Genomic DNA, 23,553 nt, shown 5'->3' on the forward strand with positions numbered 1-23,553 from the left:
GTAACTAGGGAACAGAGCCAAAATCTTCAAACTCCCGATTGCCAATATCACTGAGGGGAAGTAGGTGTATCCAGGAGACTGCTCCTCATCTCCCACACAACTCAAAAGAGTAATCAACCCACAAAATCTGTACTGGGGACTCTTAAAGTATAGGAACAGTCAGTGACTGTTATTTAATGAGCAGGCTCAGTAATTAGCCACCCTTCTTTCCTTTCTGAAAAGGTTTCAGTTCCTCCCAAAGCTGCAACATTTCGTCTCTAGAGCCCCTACCGTTGCTTGTGAATTTATAGCCCGGACCCTGGTGCAGCACCCAAAATGGCTGCCTTTAACAAGTTCAGTGGACAAGTAATCTCTAATGCATTTGCCCTTTTGCATCTAACTGGAACTGCATCATAAATTTATCTCAGGACTCTGGTTTTCATCAAGAGAAAACACTGGCGCAAGTGTTGAGAGTTTTCTTTGGTTCAATGAGCCAAAATCACACCAAAATGACACAAATTCAAAGAAAACTTTGGAAAGAAACACAAAAAAAAGACGTGGGATCTTTTAATTAGAGGAACAGTAAATTACTCTTGGGCTAAACATAGCAATTTGGGGTGATGGATTGAATAATTCACATTTGCCTCCCCACCTTCCCCACCCAATCTATCGAACATAGGACAAGTACTAACTTTTCCAACAAGAGTCATTAGCTACAGGATCTAAATCAATTTTAAAGTCTACAGCCCGTGCCACAGCGGGTTTGAGAAATTAAACATTCCCCAGGATTTCTGCCTAAATATGAACAAGACTTTGTTTAACTTTCTTAAATATGTTGACACAGATGGGAGTTGGGGGCCAGCTAAATGCTAAAGACTTCATGTTTAATTAGCAAAGCTAATCTGAAATGTGCAACAAGAGACCTGATTTGAGAGATGTGTTTATTTTACTGTTATTTCTCTCTTTTTTTGACTCCTCAGATCTGGTGTGCGGATACTCTATGACCCCGCCTGTTCTCGACACCACAACCGATGAACTTGTAACTAACGCCAATGACACACTAACTATCACCTGCAGGTAATTATTTACTATTTATTACCAGTTAGTTATAGAGCACACAAATATAATTCAGGGCTTTATATATATAATATTTGAACATTCACACCAGTCCCAGCCACTTGTACACGCACGCACATTCACACTAGGGTTAAGTGTTGTTGGAAGACAGTAAACCTACCGGTATATTTTTGGATTGTTGGAACAAACCGGAGTGCCCGGAGGCAACCAACACAAGTAGGGGGATTATATACAAACTCCACACAGATAGGGCAATGTTGTGGACTGAACCAATGAGCTCAGTGCTGTGAGGTAGTAATGCTAACCATTACATCGTCCATGCTGCCTATAACAATACATTGTATACAATGGTACAATGTATATTGATAACAATGCACAAGAATTGGTTTTCTTTGTGGGTTATAGCTCGTGATTGTGAAAAACTCCAAAGGGCCCATTCAGACCCATTCATTTGGGTCTGAATTCGCTCCCGTCGCCGATGTTTGCGGTTTGAGCATGAGCCGAGCCGTTGGCTCTGGGCATCCCCATTAAGATGCTGGGCGTCCCCCTATGAACGCAGGCATGGCGATGCCTGCTCAGGGTGGGTGGCTGATGTCAGCACCCGCCACAAATTCGGCGGGGAGCAGCTAGAATAAAGGTCAGTTTAGACCGGCATTTATTAAAAATCATTCGGTGGTGTGCATCCATCGAATGAGTTCTCTCCCGTTCGGCCACATGAGAGGGGAGGTGTTAGTGAACACATCCCCTTGCATGTTAGAGAAAGGATTTACGCGGCAGGGGGAGCGGGTGTTCGGCCGGGTGGGGTGTGGCGAACATACGCAGCCAAATGTACAGGGCTGAATCAGGCTCCAATTATACTGCAATGTTGTTTGCCCGGGTGAAATTTTGTATCCTTCCACTAGACTTATTCTTGATATTCTTCGTGACCATTTTCTGTGCTTTCTTATAACAAAATACCTTGGTTACTTGGACGGATAGTTCCACAACACCTGGATAGAGATCCACTGTCCAGTAGAAATGTTGCAATTTGGCTTATTAACCTAACTGGCTGCTGTTGCCTGTCTGTTGCCAGTACTTGCAGTGGTGCCTTCAGGATATACATAAGTTACCTGATATTGGGGGATATGTATCAAACTACAGACAGAGTTATGGGCCCTACACACGTAGTGACCCTTCTGAGCTTTCTGAGTGAAGCTCAGGGTTGCTTACCCTCCCAGCTCCCGGAAAGGAGCCCCCCCCCCCCCCCCCCACATCTCCTCCCGCGGCAGCATTCCTTTCCTGCGATTCGGGTCTTTTGGGGATGCAAATCGCGTCATTTAGCTCCGCCCCCTCCTTGAAGACCCGCGAATTGTGGGATTTGTTGTACTGGGGGCGGGGCTTGATGACATCAGGCCCCGCCCCCCGAAGTGCTGCAGACAATCTCCTCTCCGGGCTTCTCCCAGAGAGGAGACTTTAAAAGTAGGCAACCCTGATGATGCTAGTACGCTCAGCAAGATCGCTCAGCACACAGCGATGTGTCAGTAATGTGTGCTGAGCGATTCGTCAGGGCCAGTGTTCTCACTAATGGTCGGGGCAATATCCCTATGCCCAACACACGGAGCGGTGTAGTGAGATCGCTCCGAAAATGCCCCTAAATCGCTACATGTGTAGGCCCCAATTATGTTTAGAGAGATAAAATATCAGCTTCTGTCATTTATCAAACTCAGCCTGTAATATTAGTTAGAAGCTAATTGAGTTGGTACTTTATCTCTCTATAAAGTTTGATGCATCTCCCCCAATATCAGGTACTTATTTTATCTTCCTCATTGTCTTTTTATATCCTGTTGTCTTACCACTACATATTAATGGTTATTCTTTATGGTTTTAATACAATCCCAATAGTAATACAGAACTTGCACAGACAAAATGTAATAAGATCAGGTACTGTATGTTCAGGTTGGATATATGGTTCCACATATAATTACTAATGTACATTATAACTAGGGTGTAAAGTGATGCAATGTCTAGAGTAGGTTGCATGTGAACAACTAGCCATTGGCTGGGTACAGCATGTTTCACCTACAGAGTTTATTCATGGCCACTACCTGACCGATTACTACACATATATAACTTGAATATGATGTCTAATGCTATCATGAAAGGGATTTTTATGGAATGTTGACTCTTTTCTTTGAAACTGCCAACCTGGCACCATTGTATTCCCTTCCAAGTGCCCAACCTTTAGGCATTGGTTGATATTGACCATTTCAGAAACATATCTCTATGTTCCTGTTCTCTTCATTTTCACCTTCACCTTGTCTCTTACTCAGCTCAGAACAGTCTCTATTATGGGCATAACAGTGGCGTAACTATTAAATTTGCGCCCCCTTGGTGCACATTCAGGAAGCGCCCCCCCTTTAGGGTTAACAAACACCCCCCCCCAACTCCAAGGGTTAACAATCCCCCCTCCCCATGCAGCTGGTACCTCCTGCTGCCGGCGCTTCTGTCAAGTCCCGGCTCCCCCGGCTCCTGCAGCATATAAAAAGTGACACTCAGAAAATGGCTGCCCCCATAATGCAGACAGTTTTTGAGGATGCTAGAGTAGGCGGCGGCCTCCTCTAGCAACCTTAAAAACGGTCTGCTGTATGGGGGCAGCCATTTTTTGATTATCACTTTTCACTAGCTATAGGAGTCGGGACCCGGCAGATGCGCCGGCAACAGTAGGTACCGGCCGGCAACAGGGACAGACGGCAACGGGTAACTATGGCCCCGCAGACCCCCCCGGCTCCCACACCTTCTCAGTGCCTCCCCGCCCCCGCGGGGGCTGCGGGGCTCTAGTTACACCACTGGGGCATAAACTCATACTAGGTACTCGCAGTCTGTCTAATTAATCAGTCCCCCCCACTGTATAATCACCTCTATTCTGTCTCTTCAGCAATCTCCCTGCTGTCTCGCCAACTCCAGCCCACGCATCCAGCCACTGGCCACCTATTATTATTGATCTATAATTGCCTACTTAAGGCCCATACACACTAGGCGATTTTGAACGTGAACTGTTTTCACGTTTTGAGCTACCTTGAGCTCAAAATCTCCTAGTGTGTATGGGCGGGCGATGAGCATTGATCTGTGATGCCCGTTCCCGCACTGGCCGCTGTGAACCCCCTTTCCACAGTCTCCTACTGTGGAAAATGGTCCGACCCCCTCCCCAGTGAAAATCACTGGGCTGGGTGAAATTTGCCCAGTGTGTTTGCACCTTTTTTAATATATGGAAATAAATTTCTTTAAAACTCATTTTGTTGCTGTTTCTATTTTGGAAAGCAAATATCTTGCAAGTTGACCCTACACAAAGGGTCTCACAGAGTAATGAGGTTTCTTAGAATAATGGATATTTTTGATAAATTTTCGCTTCAACTTAGCACCTGGCTAACTTTTCTTACAATCCCCATAGTAAATCTCCTGGCAGGCTAATCTTTCGAAACCATACTAAATAAGGCTAAACAAGTTGTTCACCATGTGACAGTATAGATTGTAAGAAATAGCTTTACACTCTATAAACTATCTTGCCAGTTATTGTTGGTGGGTTTCTTTCCTTTTTATCCCATATTAGCTGTAAACAAATGTATTTATTTATTTGGGGGGGGGGGGGGGGTATATGGTGTATACCGTCAACTGAATAGAGATATTTATTAAGAATTCTTAGAAGGCCTAGCAGCAGGAAGTACCATATAATAACATTGCACGTCATGTGATCAGCTCACATCCAATCACGGATGTCATCTGCATTTACAGTAGGCACGCCCTTCTTCCGCTAATGACCAAGATGATGTCGTTTTGTTGGATATAAATCTTCATTATTCAGTAGCCTGTTGCGGTACATTTTTACATATAAAAAGACCTACTTAAGGGACACGTATCACACCTAAAGACTGCAAGTGGAGGGGTTACCTATAGCAGCCAATAACAGTTTAGCTATCATTTTTAGAGACAATAACTCAGTGGTTCCCAAGTTTTTCAGGATGGCAACTTGTCCTATGTAAAAGAGCTTTCTTTACATTTATGGGCTCAGACTGAGGAAGCCGCCGATTCCAGTGACAGGCGGAGAAACGCGTTTTTGGGCCCTATTCACCGCTGTTCCTGCACATATCCTGTAAGAGCGCATCACACGTGGATTACCAATAATTCACCTAGCTGGCTGGTCCAGCAGGAGAAGGTCCCCACTGCAGCTAATCCGGAGTATATCTCTGGTAATTCTTGGAGAGACTGACCTGAGTTCCACCTATTCTTACAATAGCGCTATCTAATGGAATCAAGTGTACAGGACCGGTAACTATAAGAAACACCTTATAAAGCCTCATAGCTATTTTTCATAAAGCCTCATTTATTGCCACAAATATAAGTGACTGAATCAAACGGCAATCCTAGCTAATCAAGCTTCTACTATATGTTTATTGTTGTTTGTCCTGTCTGTCTGTCAGTATTGTGCACATGAATTATATGGGGAGGAATATAAATTGTCTTGTTATGTTGTTTTAATAAAATGCTTTATATTTTTTGCTAAAAACTTGGTCATTTAATTACTGAGCAGATCAGCGCTTCTTAAAGTGACAGACGCTATTTTTAGTGTCTGCCACTTATTCTCCATATCTTGTACACCCTAAGGGATCGACACTCCCTATTAAGGAAGCAGCGATTTCTGCCCAGTTAAATAAATAATTGATTAAACTACGGCCCCTGTCAAGTAACGGATCTATATAAATATTGCTGATAGATCTATATAAATATTGTTTTTCATATTGTTGAATATATACCCATTGGGGAATTTACAAATCACCTTTTTGGGAGTTGGAGATCTGGCACGACTAGCGCTACGAAGTGGCCCCCGGGTCACTTAATTCTTTCTGGTTGTATACTTTTGTGTTTTAAGTAGCAGCAGGGTCGAGCTCTATCTGTAAATCCCAATCATGTCAAATTTGAAATGTATAAGTGAGAGATTGGAAAGAAGAACCATGTACCTAAAAGATCCAATGAAAATTCAACAAATACAGCCTGTTGAGAATGTGGATAGCATGCATGGCCTGTTTAATAAACTAGAAAATCTTTGTATGGACGAGACTAGGCACTGGTGGGACCAGGTGTTACTGCAGAAATATCTGGACCAGAACCTGATCCCAAGGGGTTTGAGGATTTTAAAAACCTCAACCTTTAAAGAGGATAAAAAGTTTTCAGAGGAGTGGGAGGGGATCTTGGACAATTGTTCTAAAAACTTAATGAGGTTACTAGTTAGATATAGAGAGGATAAGGTCAAAGATATCCAACAAGAAATTGAAAAAGTACATGAGAAACTCAAAATACATGCAGGAGATTTGGATTTCCCCAAAAGGGACCAACAGGTAAATAAAAATGTAGAGGAGTTTGAAAAAACCCTTATACAGAGAAAAAACACTAAACTAGATAGGGATAGATCTGATTATGCAACGGGGACAGTTCATACCTATAACAGGAATAGAACAGGAAGGAATTGGGAAAATAGCCATGATAAAAAATACTACCAAAGAGATAACACCAACTACCGTCCCTACGGGAATAATTTAGAACAAAGGGGGAGACAATTTGTATATTCTCGGTCCCAACGGAGAGAACAACAAAAAGAGGAGAGATATCAAATAGATATCCATAATCGTTTCGCACCACTTGAGGGATATGGGACACCTGAAGGCCCAAGGCAGGGTTTCAAACAAAATAAAAAACCCTATTTCAATAGGGAAGGTTCAGGATATAGAAATGAAAGATTAGGGAGTGGCCAAACAACTTCCCCCAATTATGGAGAAAGGGTTTTTTTAGGGGAACCCCCCAGGACGAATTACCTAAGACATCAACAAGAGAACCCAACCCGGTCAAACAAAAGACTAAGGGCCTTATTTTGGTTCATTCTTTCTGACAAAATCCTTCTTAGATGGGCAAAACTATGTGCACTGCAGGTGGGGCAGATGTTACTTGTGCAGAGAGAATTGGATTTGGGTGGGGTTTTACTTCAAAGTGAGATCTATATTGCAGTGTAAAAATAAAGCAGTCAGTATTTTCCCTGCACAGAAACAAAATTACTCACCCAAATCTCATTCTCTCTGCACATGTTACATCTGCCCCCCCCTGCAGTGCACATGGTTTTGTCCATCTAAGAAGGATTTTGTCAGAAAGAATGAACCAAAATAAGGCCCTAAGAGACAAGGAACTAGGGGCAAACGGGGAGGATGGAAATTATCCAGAAAGCTCCTTAAAAAGAAGGTAAAAGGAAAGGGGATATTTAACCTCTCTAAGAAAATCCTAAATGAGGAGGAAATTAGTTTATTAGAGAGGGGGTTAAATTTCGCTCCGGCCAATAAGCCCAATTTATTTGAGCTTTTTGTGGACCTGAACCGTTTTGTGAGAAACTTAAGCCAAAAAAGATACTTTGTGCTCAAAAACAACCAAAAAGGTTCAGGTGTGAATGTTAATGATGTACAATTAGAACAGGAAGACCAAATAATGGTCAACATTCTGGACTCCCTGTTGATAGAAAATGGACAGGGTAATTCAACTATTCCAGTTTTTGATATAAAAGAAAGATCCCCTGATAAAAAGATTTTCAAGAAAAAATCAGAATTTTATCCCCTGCAATTCAGAGGCCCCTTTGTGGAGAGCTTCTATAAAGTCACAATGGAGCAATTTAGGGAACTTTGTGCCAAATCTGACAAAACTCCATTGAAAGACAATTTATCTAAAAAAGAAAGATTAGCTCTAAAATTAATAATAGATGACCCTAGTGTCACTATAAAACAGGCGGATAAGGGGGGGGGGGGTCGTGCTGATGGGGACTGACGAATATTTAAAGGAGGCCTATAGGCAATTAACTGATGTTAAATATTATACTAAACTTTTCAGTGATCCGACTGGGCTTTATTTGCATGAATTGAGCCATCTTCTTGATGATGGCCTATCAGTGGGGACGATATCCAGGGAAACATATGGTTTTCTTTTTGTTCCATACCCTATCACACCCACGTATTACTTTCTCCCTAAAATCCACAAAACACTGGTGAATCCACCAGGTCGTCCGATTATCGCAGGAATAGGCTCTATGACAAATAACCTTTCATTTTTTGTGGATAGCTATTTACAAAAGTATGTCCAAGAGTTGCAATCATACATCAAGGATACAACTCATTTTTTAAAAATGATTAAAGATTTACAATGGAAGGACAGCTATTATTTCATAACTAGCGATGTTGAGGCGCTCTATTCGAATATAGATCATGAATTGGGCATTAAAGCCGTTGAATACTATCTGTCAAGAGATCCTGCGGTCTCGGACGACCTGGTGGATTTTATAACACAATCCATTAGATTTATTTTAACGCACAATTATTTTATTTTTGATTCACATTATTATTTACAGCTTATGGGCACAGCTATGGGGACCAGGTTCGCCCCTAGCTTCGCGAATTTATTCATGGGACAATTCGAGGAACATCATATATGGGGGGCGGAGCTTGGGGCGAACTTGGTCCTTTATGGCAGGTATATAGATGATTTGTTTTTTGTTTGGGATGGGGATTTTGATTCTGTTACACAATTCACAAATAGTCTTAATAATAATAGTTACGGATTAAAATTCACCAGTACTTTTCATCAAAGCAGTGTTAATTTCCTGGATACCGCCCTCACGATAGAAGGAGACAAAGTGCAAACTGAGACTTATGTCAAAAGTGTGGACCAAAATAGGTACCTCAATTTTCAGAGTAACCACTATAAAAAGTGGAAATCTAATATCCCCAAGAGTCAATTCATGCGGATAAAGCGTAATTGCTCAACAAATGGAGCATTCAAAAGACAAAGTGAGAATATGCGTCAGTCTTTCCTTGAGCAGGGCTACCCCCCCAAATTATTGCAGGAGTCCATGGAGGTAGTGGAGAAGATGGATAGGGATAAATTGCTAGGCTTAGATGTGAGAACACAGGAGACTAGAGAAGGGAAACAGAAGAGCCGTAGGGACAGGAAGGCGGTGTTTGTAACACAATATAATACGAAAGCACTAGAGATTAAAAAGATACTCAAAAAGAATCTGTATTTGTTAAAGTCAGACGAAATTCTGACTAAAGAAATTGATTTTGATAATACAATAGTCTTTAGGAGAGCACGCAATTTAAAAGAGAGATTAGCGCCGAGTTTTTTCAAGAAAAAAGATAAATGAGATAAGGTAGGAGCTACCTGGCTCCCACCCAAACCAGAGGGCTACCATAGATGCGGGGAGGGGGGGGTGGGGGGTTAATGTAGTTCCTGCTTAACTTCCGAGAAAAAATATACCAGCTTCTCATCTTATGTCTCCGGCGAAACCTTCCCAATAAAAACCTTTATTAATTGTAGGACTAAATACATAATCTATCTCTTGACTTGTGGGTGCGGCCTGCAGTATGTAGGCCGCACTATTAGAAATCTCCACATTAGATATATGGAGCATAAAAGAAACATTACAAAAATGAGCAGGAATAATAGCCTTTATAGACATATGGCCGGTTGCCAAAGGGGAAGTATGAAGGGGGTTCATATGATAGGGATTGAACATGTTGTGAGTACACCGCGGGGTGGGGATAGATACGTCCAACTATGTAGGAGGGAGGCCTACTGGATTTTTTGTTTAAAAACCCTGAGTCCATTGGGATTAAATGACACAATAGAGCTGAACGGTATTTAAATTTGCATTGTTGGTGTTATGTCATTAATAATAAAAAGTTAGAATGTATCCTGTTAAGGGGGATGGGTAGGGTTAGGGTGGGACATATTTTCTCATGTATTAGGTGGCAGGTAATATCCATGATATGTGGGGTTGGCACAATGGAATTGATTATTTGTCTAGGTTTAGGGGTTTATTCAAATAACTGTGGGGGGAAGTTGGTTAGTTTATGGATTAATTTAAGGTTAATAGGGTAACTAATCATCACAAACACTCTATCACATTATAAATATTATATAATAAGGGATATTGTGGGATAAGATAGTATATCAAAGGTTTTTTTGGGGGGGGAGGGGGGGGGGGCTCAGTCTTGTCACAGGGGTTAATCATTTGATTAAATTTGCTAATTGAGTGACTATTATTATTTAGAACATGTATAGAGATATGTATATTTTTATGTTATTTTATGATTCCATGCATGCGGCCCAATATATCCATATTCCCATGGACGGTTACAACTCCATCCTAATATATATGAAAACATCACTGTTAAAACTGAAGAGGTCCCCAGAATATGTCAATTGTTATTAATTAATTTTCATGACCATTTTTTTTATGTCCATTAATTTTGAGTATTTTAATAATGATTATTATTATTTATTAAATATTTAGGTATTATTTATTAATATATTTTGAGGGATTTTGTTGCTGCTGTTATTTTTGTGTCTCTATGTTTTATGTGAGTATGTCTCTTTAAGGATTGCCGGCTGCTATATTGATATGACAGTTGCTGTGGTATATATACAACAAATCAAATAAAGAGGCAAAAAATCAGCATGAGATTGAGGCATGGTGGATTTTCGATGGGCATAAGGACTATGAATATAGTTACAAAAGAATATAATCCGTTTTTCAGATATGCAAATGAGGCTTGTATTTGTGGGCTAATAATTGCTATGATCCCGGAGCACAAGTGAGGCTTGAAGCGCAATGGACAAAATGGCCGCGGGAGCCTATAAATACATGAGAATGATAGTGAGGCTTGGAGCGCAACCCGGAAGTGCGGGTAAAAGGAAAGGCGCGAATATCGCCGCTATAAAAATGCTTGCTCTACATTTATGGGCTCAGACTGAGGAAGCCGCCGATTCCAGTGACAGGCGGAGAAACGCGTTTTTGGGCCCTATTCACCGCTGTTCCTGCACATATCCTGTAAGAGCGCATCACACGTGGATTACAAATCATTCACCTAGCTGGCTGGTCCAGCAGGAGAAGGTCCCCACTGCAGCTAATCCGGAGTATATCTCTGGTAATTCTTGGAGAGACTGACCTGAGTTCCACCTATTCTTACAATAGCGCTATCTAATGGAATCAAGTGTACAGGACCGGTAACTATAAGAAACACCTTATAAAGCCTCATAGCTATTTTTCATAAAGCCTCATTTATTGCCACAAATATAAGTGACTGAATCAAACGGCAATCCTAGCTAATCAAGCTTTTATTATATGTTTATTGTTGTTTGTCCTGTCTGTCTGTCAGTATTGTGCACATGAATTATATGGGGAGGAATATAAATTGTCTTGTTATGTTGTTTTAATAAAATGCTTTATATTTTTTGCTAAAAACTTGGTCATTTAATTACTGAGCAGATCAGCGCTTCTCAGTGGTGCAAGTAGAATTTTTTTCTTGGTGGTACTGATAGCCTCTACCAAAAATGGGCGTGGCCATGTGTCATGAGGGGGTGTGTTCACACAAAGCTAGAGGAGTGACTAAATGACAATAGTGGCGTAGCATCAGGAGACAGGGAATGAGAAACAGGGAATGACTGGGGTGGGTTAGCTCTTCCTTGGGGGAGAGCCGGGCAGCATGTGCTTACAATTGTGGAGCTTGCTCTTCATGCTGTCAGCGCCGCTGATGCCTGTCAGTGTGACAGGCTAAATCAGCAGTAACCGGTAGCTGCATACAGCACCAATCATAACGCTGGGTAGGCGGGCTGCGGATACATTAGATTTAGACTTAAAATAAAAATAGAATTGACAGTGGGTCAGGGGGTAAGTGGTACTGTGTACCTGCAACATATTTCTTACAGGTACTCCGTACCACGCCGTACCCCTTTACTTGCAACACTGGCGCTTCTTAAAGTGACAGACGCTATTTTTAGTGTCTGCCACTTATTCTCCATATCTATGTAAAAGAGTATGCCTATCCGTGAATTTCATAAACATCGTTGTAGAAAGAACAGACTCATCACATGTCAACACCACATCAAGGTATCATCGACTCATATTGACCGTTAATTTCACATTACTGTTAGATGCATTATGACAATCCCTAATAGACATTAATGCTTGCTGAGTGTCATCCCAAATCATGTTATGCTTGTCTTGTCTCGTTGCGTCGTCAGGCATTCGGTGCGTCCTCTGAATGGGGGGGGGGGGGGGGCTGGGCATCATCATCTCCATGCCACCGGACTGCCTCCACCACCCCCTTCCTGTGTGGTTTGGCTGCTCCATACTGGACAGAGCCGCCATTAGTTAGATACGGTAAGAATGTATTATTTATCATGAGTAAAGAAAAAATTAAATCGAAGTCATTTTTCAAATTCCGAGGAATAAAGTTAGAACTGTGTTTCTGGAAAAGATCTGGATGTGTTTGTGTATCTTACTAATTGTTTTATTTGAACTACAATTGGTTCAGCAAAAGAGTGTTTCGGAGAAAAAACTGTACTGTAGCTAATTAAATTCTTCTGTGAGTGGCATCCGTTGCCGATGGGTGAACAAAGTGTTTATTATATTACAGCTGTATATTTCAGTACACATGTGCCATACTGTAAAGTAGCATCTCGTTACGCACATCAGTATTGATTGTGCCCTCTGAGGCACTTATGTATTATTTAGCTTCCTTCTGGACTATTAACTTGGTGGGGCTGCTATGCTATTACTGGTGCCTGTCCTTGTGTTTCCCACCTATATCCTTATAGACTGTAAGCTTGCAGCAGGGCCCTCCTACCTCCAAGTCTGTCTGTTGTTACCCAGTTTGTTTTATTACTGTCTACTATTGTAAAGCGCAACGGAATCTGCTGCGCTATATAAGAAACTGTAAAAAAAAAATATATTTGTTGTGTCTCACATATTTCCCATATTCCTCGGATTGTAAAGTGGTGTAGTCGGAGACTAATGTTATTTATTTGTGCAGTTCTGCAGATTATGTAAGGGATGATGATATTGAAGATGATTCATATAAACCTGTATACACTAGATCAGAGGTTCCCAAACTTTTTTGAATCATGGCGCCTTAGAGTATTTTTTCCCCACCCCTAGGCCAATTTCTTATTGAGAAATTCCTAAAAAATATTAAATTAATTACATTTTGTTTATACGTCATCCTTAGGTTCAGTTATGTGGCGAGGGACTGGATTTGGTTCTGTTTGTCCGCATAGTTTATGGTTGCCACCTACAAGCACTGGCTTTGCCTATTACGTTGACCACAAATAATTTGAGTTGACTCTTGACCACTAACCCGAGGCACCCCTGCAAGTGCCCCGAGGTACCTAGTTTGGTAACCACTGCGCTAGAGAGTGTGATTTGAGGTACATTATCCCATGCATAGAATGTGAGCTATTATACTGGGATGCAGTGATGATCCTGATGGAGGGATGCCGGCAGGCAGATTACCGACTCCATCGATGAGTATGCCAAAATACTGACTTCCTGCATCCTAACCGTAGCTATGCGGGGGGGATGGATAGGTTTAGGCACTCGTAGGGGAATTAAGGTTATGCTTTGAGGGGTGAAGGTTAGGGTTAGACTGCGGGGAGGGAAGGTTATGGTTAAGTTCTAAGAAGGGGGGTTAGGGTTAGGCTACGGGGCAGGAGGTTTAAGGCAGTAGGGTATCATGGTTAGGGTTAGACACTAGCGGGGAGAGGAAGGAGGAAGGGGGAGGTAAGTATACTTACCGGAACCATGTCCTGATAATGGCATTGGTATTCTAACCGCTGGCATCCTGTTTGCAGATCAATCATATGTATTCCATTATAATGTAGTAGAAGAAGATACGTAGCCTGTCTAGTACAATTAAGGGTGTGTCACATATAATATCTGTGTTAGATATTTCTAGTAATCATCATCTTGGCAAGAATTACACTTTTTAACTCATAGGAACATAAACTGATACAATCTGAGGCCAAATTCTACATCCCTTAATATACAAGATACAGTATACTGTATATACTGTGTGTGTATATAAAGCACATGATATGATTTGTCATATTCATTCTTCTAAGTATATATCCTTAAATACTATCATTACCCATCGATATAAAAACATTTTCATAGGTAAAAGACTGCTAGGATCCCTGGAATATTCTCTGATTGTTTCATACATTCCAAGTAAGCTTCTTAATCAGACACATGGGGACCAGCAAAGAGTTGAACTCAAATTGACTTGCTAAATGCATCTTGCGTGTTATATCTCTGCACATGTTCTGAGCGGTGAATTCAAGCAAAGTAGAGCCGCCGCGTCTGCACCTGCAGCTGTGGGCAGATTTGGGCTGTAATGGGCACGTAACTAAGCTTCAGAGAATACATGATGATAATGGATTTGCGTGTTATGCAGGTTTGCAAGTACAAGTAATTACCATATATACTCGAGTATAAGCCCACTTTTTCAGAACATTTTTTATGCTGAAAAAGCCCCCCTCGGCTTATATTCGATTGAGGGTCCCACTTGAGTCAATAAGTTTTCCCAGTTTTTTGTTGTAAAATTAGGTGCCTCGGCTTATATTCGGGTCGACTTATACTCGAGTATATACGGTAGGTCTAATTTGAAATGGATCTTTTTCAAAAAGAATTAAGCTGGTGGAAGTGCAATCTGTATCGATGGGGCAGTGGGGGAAGCTCTGCAAATGGATGAATGGATGCTTTTAGTCCAGGATACTAAAGACCGATTATAGCTGACTTGTTTTTTATTTTATCTGGCCCCCTTGTTGTCCGAGTTTTATTGCCTGCAGTGAATTTCAAGGCTCTATGTACACTGAGGAAACTAAGGACCAGCTTGCCATTTAATGCAAGTTGACATTGTACACATAGGTGGCACGCAGAAAGTTATCTTAGTGCAGTGCATTCGTTCCTGGTGGTTCATTGACGTCTGTGTGAATTAGGCTGAAGGGAGACACTTGTAGAGGATCTAAAGGCCCATACACATTACACACTATAAGATTATCTTTCCAATCTGGCTGATTGGAATAAAAATCTGGAAATTTCTGGGAACAAATTCCACTCAAACATTTTCCACCAAAAGCTGGGAAATGGACAAAAGTAGTCATCTCCATAAATTGATTTCACCAATTTGTCTGAATGACCATTTTTATCTGTTTTCCATGTTTAGGAGCAAATGGTCATTTGTCATTTGCTCCCAAAACTTTCCAGATTTTCATTCCAACCTGCCAGATTGGAAAGATAATCTTATAGTGTGTATGGGCCTTAGCTTAGGAACTACAGTAGTTTTCAATAGAATATCTACACCTGTAAAAAATAGAAGTAGAGAGAATGTGAATTACATTCCGGAAACATTCACTTTAGAGATTGCCTAAGGTGTATGAAAGGGAATTTACTGTCAGATTGTTTAAGAACTGATTATCATTTTAATTCACGTCATCTCTATATCAAATGACATTAAATTTGTGCAATAATTATAGCAATTACATGTATTTTTGTATTTTACTTAATAAATGACTACTTCAGATTAATATTTAAGTATATCTTGCAGATCGAAATTAAATCAGATTTTATTTTATTATGGCCATTTTTAGCCTTTCCTCTAGGCTAAGGGTGGTATTCAATCCAGGATTCGGACTTTGGACAGTCGGAATCCCTGCCATTTTTGCTCTGCTCGACAGATTCTCGACAGGCGGAATTCAATGTTCCGGACGTGGATTGACAAGAAACAGCCTTAATTTGACAATCCACGACCGTTTCAGACAAAACAGATCCAACTTCTTTTAAAGTCAGATTTGTTTTGTCAAAATCCGTCTTCAAAGCTGTTGGAAATGGCAGCATTGAATAGGCGGCGGCCACTATTTCCTCTGTCGGAAATAGTGTCCGACACCGAATACCGCCCTAAAAGATAACACAATGTTGAAGTTCAGAGTATAGTACAATTGTGTCAAGTGGTAGGGCAGCTAATGTTAATATAGATCTGCAGAAGAAGACCTACTACCCAAACCAAATAAGGTCATATAAAATAAAACAAACAAGCTAGTCGATTATATAAATTTGCTGGTTACATTTCTAAAAATAATTTTGAAATAAAACGAAGGTGATAATTAGTAAAGTAGCAGTAAAGTAACCTGTAGGACTTGTTTGTTGCGGGACAAAGTTCATATGTAAAGCTGTTGTCCCTAACTCAACATGAACTTCGGTCCTGTGATTCTTCTATAGACCCTTGCCTTACTCTAGCTTGTTGATCCTAGCCCCAGGACTTAATATTCCAAAGGAAAAAAAAAATACTTCACTAATCACTTATGCCTGTCCAAGATCCAAGGTGGAGGGCACTGTTTTTCCAGCTCTGTAATGAATCGAATTTGAAAACGTTCCCAGTTTTCTTTGGAAATATAACGCTGGATACACTAAGTATTGAAAAGTTGAATTTTCTGAACTCATGAAGTTAGAGAATTAAAGACTAAACTCTCTGCCTTTAACTGTTTCATATCCAAATAGCTGCAAAATTATCTAAAACTAGAGTTTTTATAATTTTCGGTACATTGTGGTCGAGTGAGCGAGAGAAAGATCTCAAGTGACATATTCATTAACATAGGAAAAGAAGTAATAGAACATGAGGACATGCACTGAAACTGGAGGGAGGTAGGTTCAGGGGAAATGTTAGAAAGAATTACTTCACAGAAAGGGTAGTGGATAAGTGGAATAGCCTCCCATCAGAGGTGGTAGATGCTAAGACAGTAGAAAAATTGAAGCATGCTTGGGATAGGCATATGAATATCCTTACAAAGAAATAAGGATTAAAAAAGGGTTGAGATTACCTGAAGGGTAAAAAAAGGGGCAGACTAGGTGGGCCAAATGGTTCTTATCTGCCGTCAAATTCTATGTTTCTATGTTAGGTTTTTAAAATATTTAAATATCAAAGGAAGTTGATCTTTCTTCCCTTGAAGGGTCATATTCAGTTCGGCAGCTGATGTCCAATTAAAACAGCCTTTAATGTTGTAATGTGAATTTGTATTAGAGTGGTTCCATCTTTCTCGTGATGCATACACATCTGCATACTGTATACATCGTTTGTTAGAATAGCCATGAAACTCACCTACTACAAGCTAATGGACTATGAGAGCCTAAGATCACTCTCATATGCATATGCATTTGTCACTATGTTACCGTGATGTGTATGCATCGTGTGTAAGATAACCATGGGTACATGTGGCTATACTGTACTTGGCCCTAACTAGTACTTTATAAGGGGTGCTATTACCTAGAGCTCAGGTTCCTGAGTGGTGCACCGTTGCTGTCCCACAGCATACTCTGTCTGGAGCATCATTAGACACTCTGGCGGTGCTGTACTTCCTGATACCGATGGCACCACCCAACTGTGATGTCATTATAGCACATGTTTGGGGCGGCACTGTAGCCGTCACTTAATATGTATACAGAAGGCAAGATGTGTCTAGACGAATAGATAGCTGGTAAAGCGTAGTCACTTAGTGTTAGCCTGAGTTCTCATTATAACGGTTTGCCGGCATATATGAGTTTAAAAGAAACGTCTTCTCAGGATCTAAAAGAATAATATTATGGAATCTATGTTCAGATGGATCCGCTCTCATCTGACTGGCTCTTAGCCCCCTCCGGCACGAATGAGGCACGTGTGTGTGTGAGACACGCTCGTGGCAATGGACGCGCGAGTGTGTAAGATGCTTGTGCGTCCCTGTTACGGTGAGCGGTGCACCGAGATGGATCATCTTGGCGCACCAACGCTATAGATGAGTGCGGCTCCATCTCCACTAAGCCTTGGAAAGAGATGAAGGGGAAAGAAATAACCAATCCGCTCCTAACTGCCATGTTACAAGCTGTGTGTGAAAAATGACAGGAGCTGATTGGTTTGTCACTCTCAAACGACTTATATATACCGTAGACCCCTTTATATACTGTAGACCCCTTAATTGGTATAATCATAGTATGTAATTATTGTATTTGGCTTAAATATATTTAAATGCCAATAGCGTAAAGTTAAATGTCTGACTTCCAATACATCTACATTGCAATATGTGGAGCATTTAGGGCACTTCTATTCCATGTCAGTAAAGTTGAGCCATTCATTATAATGGTCAACTGCTTCTGCTGCGTAATTATATATAAAAATCGAATGAGAAAAGTTGACGCCACGGAGCAGAGGATTTAATTATATTTTTTGTTTTTACTCTGAATAACCGTTAAGGGCTGGCGGCTATGATGCCAAAACCACAAGCTGAGTGTTCTCGTAGGAAGTCAAGCTTGGAGTTAGTTACTGTATTAACCAAAGGCACAGTGCAAACGCAGCACTGTAACAACATGTATCCTTGCCATGATTTGTGGCCTTGCAATGAATGGTTACTTATGTGAAAGGACAAACGATTGGCTTAGAACATGTGGGTTCGATGCATTATGCATTTACGAGTCATAATCAGCTAATCACCAATTTATGCCTCACGCACTGGAAAAATGCAAAGGGAACACAAGAGAAAGGGCCAGATGTGGAAATAATTACATTTGCATATACTAGTCAGATTGTACTGTCAGGCAGGTAGAACTCTCTTAGTGTACAATCCATGTGCAACTTAAGGCCCTTAACACTGGGCGAATTTGAGCTGAAAGCAGGTAAGTTTTGCAATTTGAGCTGCTTTCAGCCGCCAAGTGTTTACAGGCCAGTGATGAGCAGTGATCGCGCTCCCGCATCATCACCGGCCACCGTTACACATCTGCGTCCTGCTATGGAAAGTCGTCTACCCCCCGGAATATTGTTGGACAAGTGAAAATCGCTTAGTGTGTATGCACAGAGTGATTTTATGCCCATCGAATTTCTCCATCATCGATCTGCATAAATGCCGGCCATAAAATGCCCAGTGTCAATGCACCTTTCCTCCATCCAATTCTGAATTGGGCGGACATGTCTTTCCATGTACAGATGGGGGACCTCTCCGGCGCAGTGGCGCTCCATCTGACTGGGACGCACTGCGGGTCCCTGCCCATCTCCACTTCAGGGAGAAGGGCAGGGATAGGGGAGACAGCGGGGCGGCGAGGGGCACAGGGGGAGGTGGCGGGTGGCGGAGCCAGCTCCGTAGCTGCGGGGCATGTGCAAGCATCTCGTGCGCGTGCACCCCTGGCAAGAGCCGGCTGCTGGCGGGGCTGGTGATAGAATCGCCAGCCCCTGCAAGGAAGTGGCCGGCTCCATCTGTACTGTGCATTTAAGGGCAGATCCTGGGTGGCGACGTTGGGATTGGACAGAATTGTGCTGTCTTGAGGGAGTGGCTTAGGAGTGTTGGGCTCATGTAGCTTGCAACAGTGGGTAGATGCATGCATTAGCCGTATGGAAACTAGCATTACCATAAGGTAGTAGATCGGGCTGCCCATGGCATCACACAAACACAGCCTCTCTGGTCCAACTTACAATCAGTCCCCCTGTATTCAGAAGGTGGCACCAAACCATATTTCCATTCATCATTATGGAGGGGGCGGGAGGAGGAACTGATTTCCAGGACCCTCCCGGCCAAACCGAGAGGGTAGGCAACCCTGTATAATGTGTTTTTATACCCTTGTAAAGTTTGGCTCATTTCTGACCATAACCCTAATACATTTCTGGCAATAAGTTTTGTTAAGCCAGTACCTAAACCTAACCTCCTCTCCCATAGCCACACCTTATCCCACCCCTACCATAACCTAACCCTAACCTCCCCTCCCACACCCTATCCCTTCCGTGCTATAGGCTAACCCTAACTCTCCCCCAATTGCCTTACCCTAACCCTCCCTGCAACAGCCACACCATTCCCCTCCCCTACCATAGCCTAACCTAAATCTTCCCTCTAGTGCTTAACCCTAACCTCCCCTCCCACACCCTATCCCTCCCCTACCATAACCTAACCCTCTCCCAAGTACCTAACCCTATCTTCCCCTCCCACACCCTATCCCTTCTCTACCATAACCTAATCATAACCCTCCCCAAGTGTTTAACCCTAACCTCCCCTCTCACAGCCACACCCTATCCCTCCCCTGCAATAACCTAACCCAAACCCTCCCCCAAGTGCCTTATCCTAACCTCCCTGCCAAAGCCACACCCTATCCCTCTCCTACCATAGCCTAATCCTCCCCCAAGTGCCTTACCCTAACATCCCCTCCCAAAGCCACACCCTACCCTCCCTTTCATAGCCTAACACTAACCCTCCCCCTAGTTCCTAACCATAACCTCCCCTCTCACACCGAATGCCTTCCCTACAATAGCCTAAGCCTAACCCTCCTCCCCTGGTGCTTAACCCTAACCTACCCTCTCACAACCACACCCTATCCTTCCCCTCTTGTAGCTTAGCCCTAACCCTCCCCTTCCACAGCCACACCTTATCCCTCTCTTCCCATAGCCTAACCCTAGTGCCTTACCCTAACCTTCCCTCCCACAGCCACACCCTATCCCTCCCCTTCTGTAGCCTAACCCTAAACCCCCGCTGGTACAGTCTAGCTCTAACCTTCAAGTCTATGCAGAATGATAACATTTTTATGCCAACATTCTGCAGAACGGACATGTTCAATGTTGACATTTCAGCAGTGTTAACATCATATCTGCCAACATTGTGTTGACATGTCTATTGACATTGTAAATGTCAGCACAATGACTGCATCCCCATTCCACGCTTCTGGTAATGTTCTCTCACTAGTAATGCACTCTTTGCATTACTGAGAGTGAGACAGAGAGCTCGTCTAAAGGGAACTTCGAAAACTGGCAAATGTACAGTGGAAACCGGAGTTCATGCACCTTCCATTCCTCAAAGTCTGTCAGTCACTAAGTGTGTCATTCACACAGGCTCTGAGATCTACACGCAACCTGTTCCAACACAGCGTTTGTTATTGGAGGGGGGGTCCTTAGCTGGGCTCTGAGGAACTTATTATATTTACTTCTAACCAAGGGGAGGTAGTGATATTGTCTTTCACCCCCACTAAGGAACTTAAGTGGAAGTAAGCCAGGCTTCTCATCTCTCCCCCCCGAGCCCTGATTCATTCCCTAGTTCAAATGCAATGCTGTCTCCTGCTCTTATAATTAAGTCCAGCTGTACCATACAATATCATAACTGCAGACCACCCTGAATAGATTGCGTTCCCATTAGCCCCCTATACCAGGAAAGCAGTGTGGTGCAGGTGCCTTGCAGAGATAACGACTGTCCGTCAAGCTGAGAACGCGGGATCTCATCCTGTGCACGTTTCGATTCATGAGTTTGGAACCACAAAGTACTGAATCAGCACAAATCTCCACGAGCCCGTTTTTGTTTCCAAGAACATTAGACTAACCATTTTCATCATTGGCGGAGAATGAGTGCGGGGACAGAGGAGAGAAGTGTTCTCCTGTGTTTTCCTGTATATATATTCAATGTTCTTTATCTTTCATAACTATTATCGTGTTAAAAGGGGAATGCATTTATAATAAGAGTTTGATTATTCACAAAGTGATCACATTTTACATTCATTACAACTGACTTGTAAAGTGCCAGTAATGTTTTGCTTCTATGGGGGCTATACAATCTGTTCCCATATTTCCCGACAAGGAAAATATCAGCACTCCCCTATTCAATGCTGCTGTTATCCACAGCATTAAAAGGCTGTTTTGTCGGAAATGGCAGCAGAATGTCGAAATCACGGACGTTTTACGACAATCTGCGGCCGGTTTCGCCGATCCACGGAGTCAACAGATCCACAACACTCAACAGTCCGGACATTGAATTTCGACTGTCGAGTTACTGTCGGATCAGACGATACGGACAGGGATTCAGACAGTCGGAATCCCATGTTGAATCCCTTTGCCTTTCAATGGGTATGCAGTCATTATTGTTTGATGACATTCAGAACATTAAGACCTGAATGTTGACATGGACAAAATGTTTGCAGCCAAAATAATGACAATGTCAACACACTGTCCATGTCGGAATTGTCATAATGTCGACATTGTGAATATCAAACGGTGAAGCTGTGGTTAGGGATATAAATGTAGTACATTTTTCCCTATATGATGCCACATCAAACACCACCACCATATCTCCTGCCTAGATATATGTAAAATCTTGGAATACTACAAGCCCATAGTAATGTAATGAGTGCAATCATTCTGACATATATGGTATCTTGTGTTATATCTCCAAGTTTACTACATGGTTGCTATGCTCCTTAGCATAATGCAAAATTAGTAGCTAACATTTTTATTCTTCATAATGACCTGTAATATTTACCCTATATAATAAAGTGTTGTATCACAGGATGGCACTCATTTTAGAAGAATAATAGTCCGGTGCCAGGAACATAACAAGAAGTATAAATGCACTTACCCCCTCTTACAGGAAAGGATTGGAGCCGGCATACGGGCATGAAGTAGAAAAAAAAGTGGTTTATTGTACAAACATAATTGCACAAACAGACAGCTGTTCACCTGACAGCTGTTTTAACTGCATGGCAGCAGTTTTCATCACCTCTGTTTGTACAATAAACCACTTTTTTTTTTACTTCATGCCCTTGTGCCGGTTTCAATCCTTTCCTGTAAGAGGGGGTAAGTATATTTACCGTATATAATAAATATAATCTTTTTTTACACAACATTTTTTATTTGAATTTATATAACAAATGTGAGCTACGCTGGCAGTTTTAGTAAATATTTTACGCATCTCTCACAGAAATGTTGACACTTAAAGGGTTACTATAAGTGTTAAAGCTTAGAGGCATGCCGTATACTGCTGATAATTCAGTTATACCCCTGTATACTAACACTAAGATATTCTTTTCTTTCCTCTGTGTGTGCCAGGGGACAGAGGCCTCTGCAGTGGTTGTGGCCAGGTGGCATCGTAGAATCTGACACAAACAAGCAGGAATTAGAATTGTCTGACATCACCAACAGCAATCGCAGTGTTACAGTGGAGGATTGTGACGGCACTATTACTAAACCGTACTGCAAGGTGCTCCGGATAGCAGGTTCCCGTTCTACCGACTCCGGCTCTTACTGCTGCCACTACAAATATGTTGATGCAAAGGTCAAGGGCTCAACGGCTGTCAGCATACATGTCTTTGTGAGAGGTGAGAGGGTACAATGCCAATAATGAGTGTCCTGCTAAATACAAGTACTGAGCAAGATGTCAGTGGGATGAAGACATGAGCTCACCAAAATGACAATGATTCCAAATAGCTTCCCGTCAGAGCCGGTAGAGGCTAAGGCAGTAGAATAATTAAAACATGCTTGGGAAAGGCCTATGAATATCCATATAATGAACTCAGGGGGGTATTCAATCCAGAATTCCATCTGTCGTAATGTCAGAATCCCGGGCCATTTTAGGCTGAGATACTTAGGGGAATTACAGAAACGCTTGCGTTAAACAGGAAAGCCTTGAGTCTGGGTTTGAAGCATTCTAGAGTGGGGGACTCTCAAACTGTGCAGGGAAGTGAGTTCCATAGAGTCAGAGCCACATGGCTAAAATCTTGACCCCCCCAGATGAATTACAGGAGATCCTAGGCACTGCTAAAAGTCCTTCATCTACAGATCACAGTAATCGGGTGGGACTGTATGGAATCAGAAGCTGCTTTAGAATCTTGGG

At 42.1% G+C, this 23,553-nt stretch overlaps 1 protein-coding gene across 1 annotated transcript in view; it reads left to right on the plus strand.

Moving 5' to 3' along the window:
* The window catches only part of FLT4 (fms related receptor tyrosine kinase 4), a 205,022-nt gene that overhangs the window by 91,552 nt on the left and 89,917 nt on the right, over positions 1-23,553 (plus strand). The window contains exons 2-3 of the mRNA XM_083181471.1: positions 960-1,056; positions 22,770-23,038. Of these exons, the coding sequence (XP_083037597.1) occupies positions 960-1,056; positions 22,770-23,038 (366 nt within the window). The remainder of the gene's footprint in view (positions 1-959; positions 1,057-22,769; positions 23,039-23,553) is intronic.

The sequence above is a fragment of the Crinia signifera genome, chromosome 4, assembly GCF_055691185.1.
Source record: "Crinia signifera chromosome 4, ASM5569118v1, whole genome shotgun sequence".
Taxonomy (NCBI): domain Eukaryota; kingdom Metazoa; phylum Chordata; class Amphibia; order Anura; family Myobatrachidae; genus Crinia; species Crinia signifera.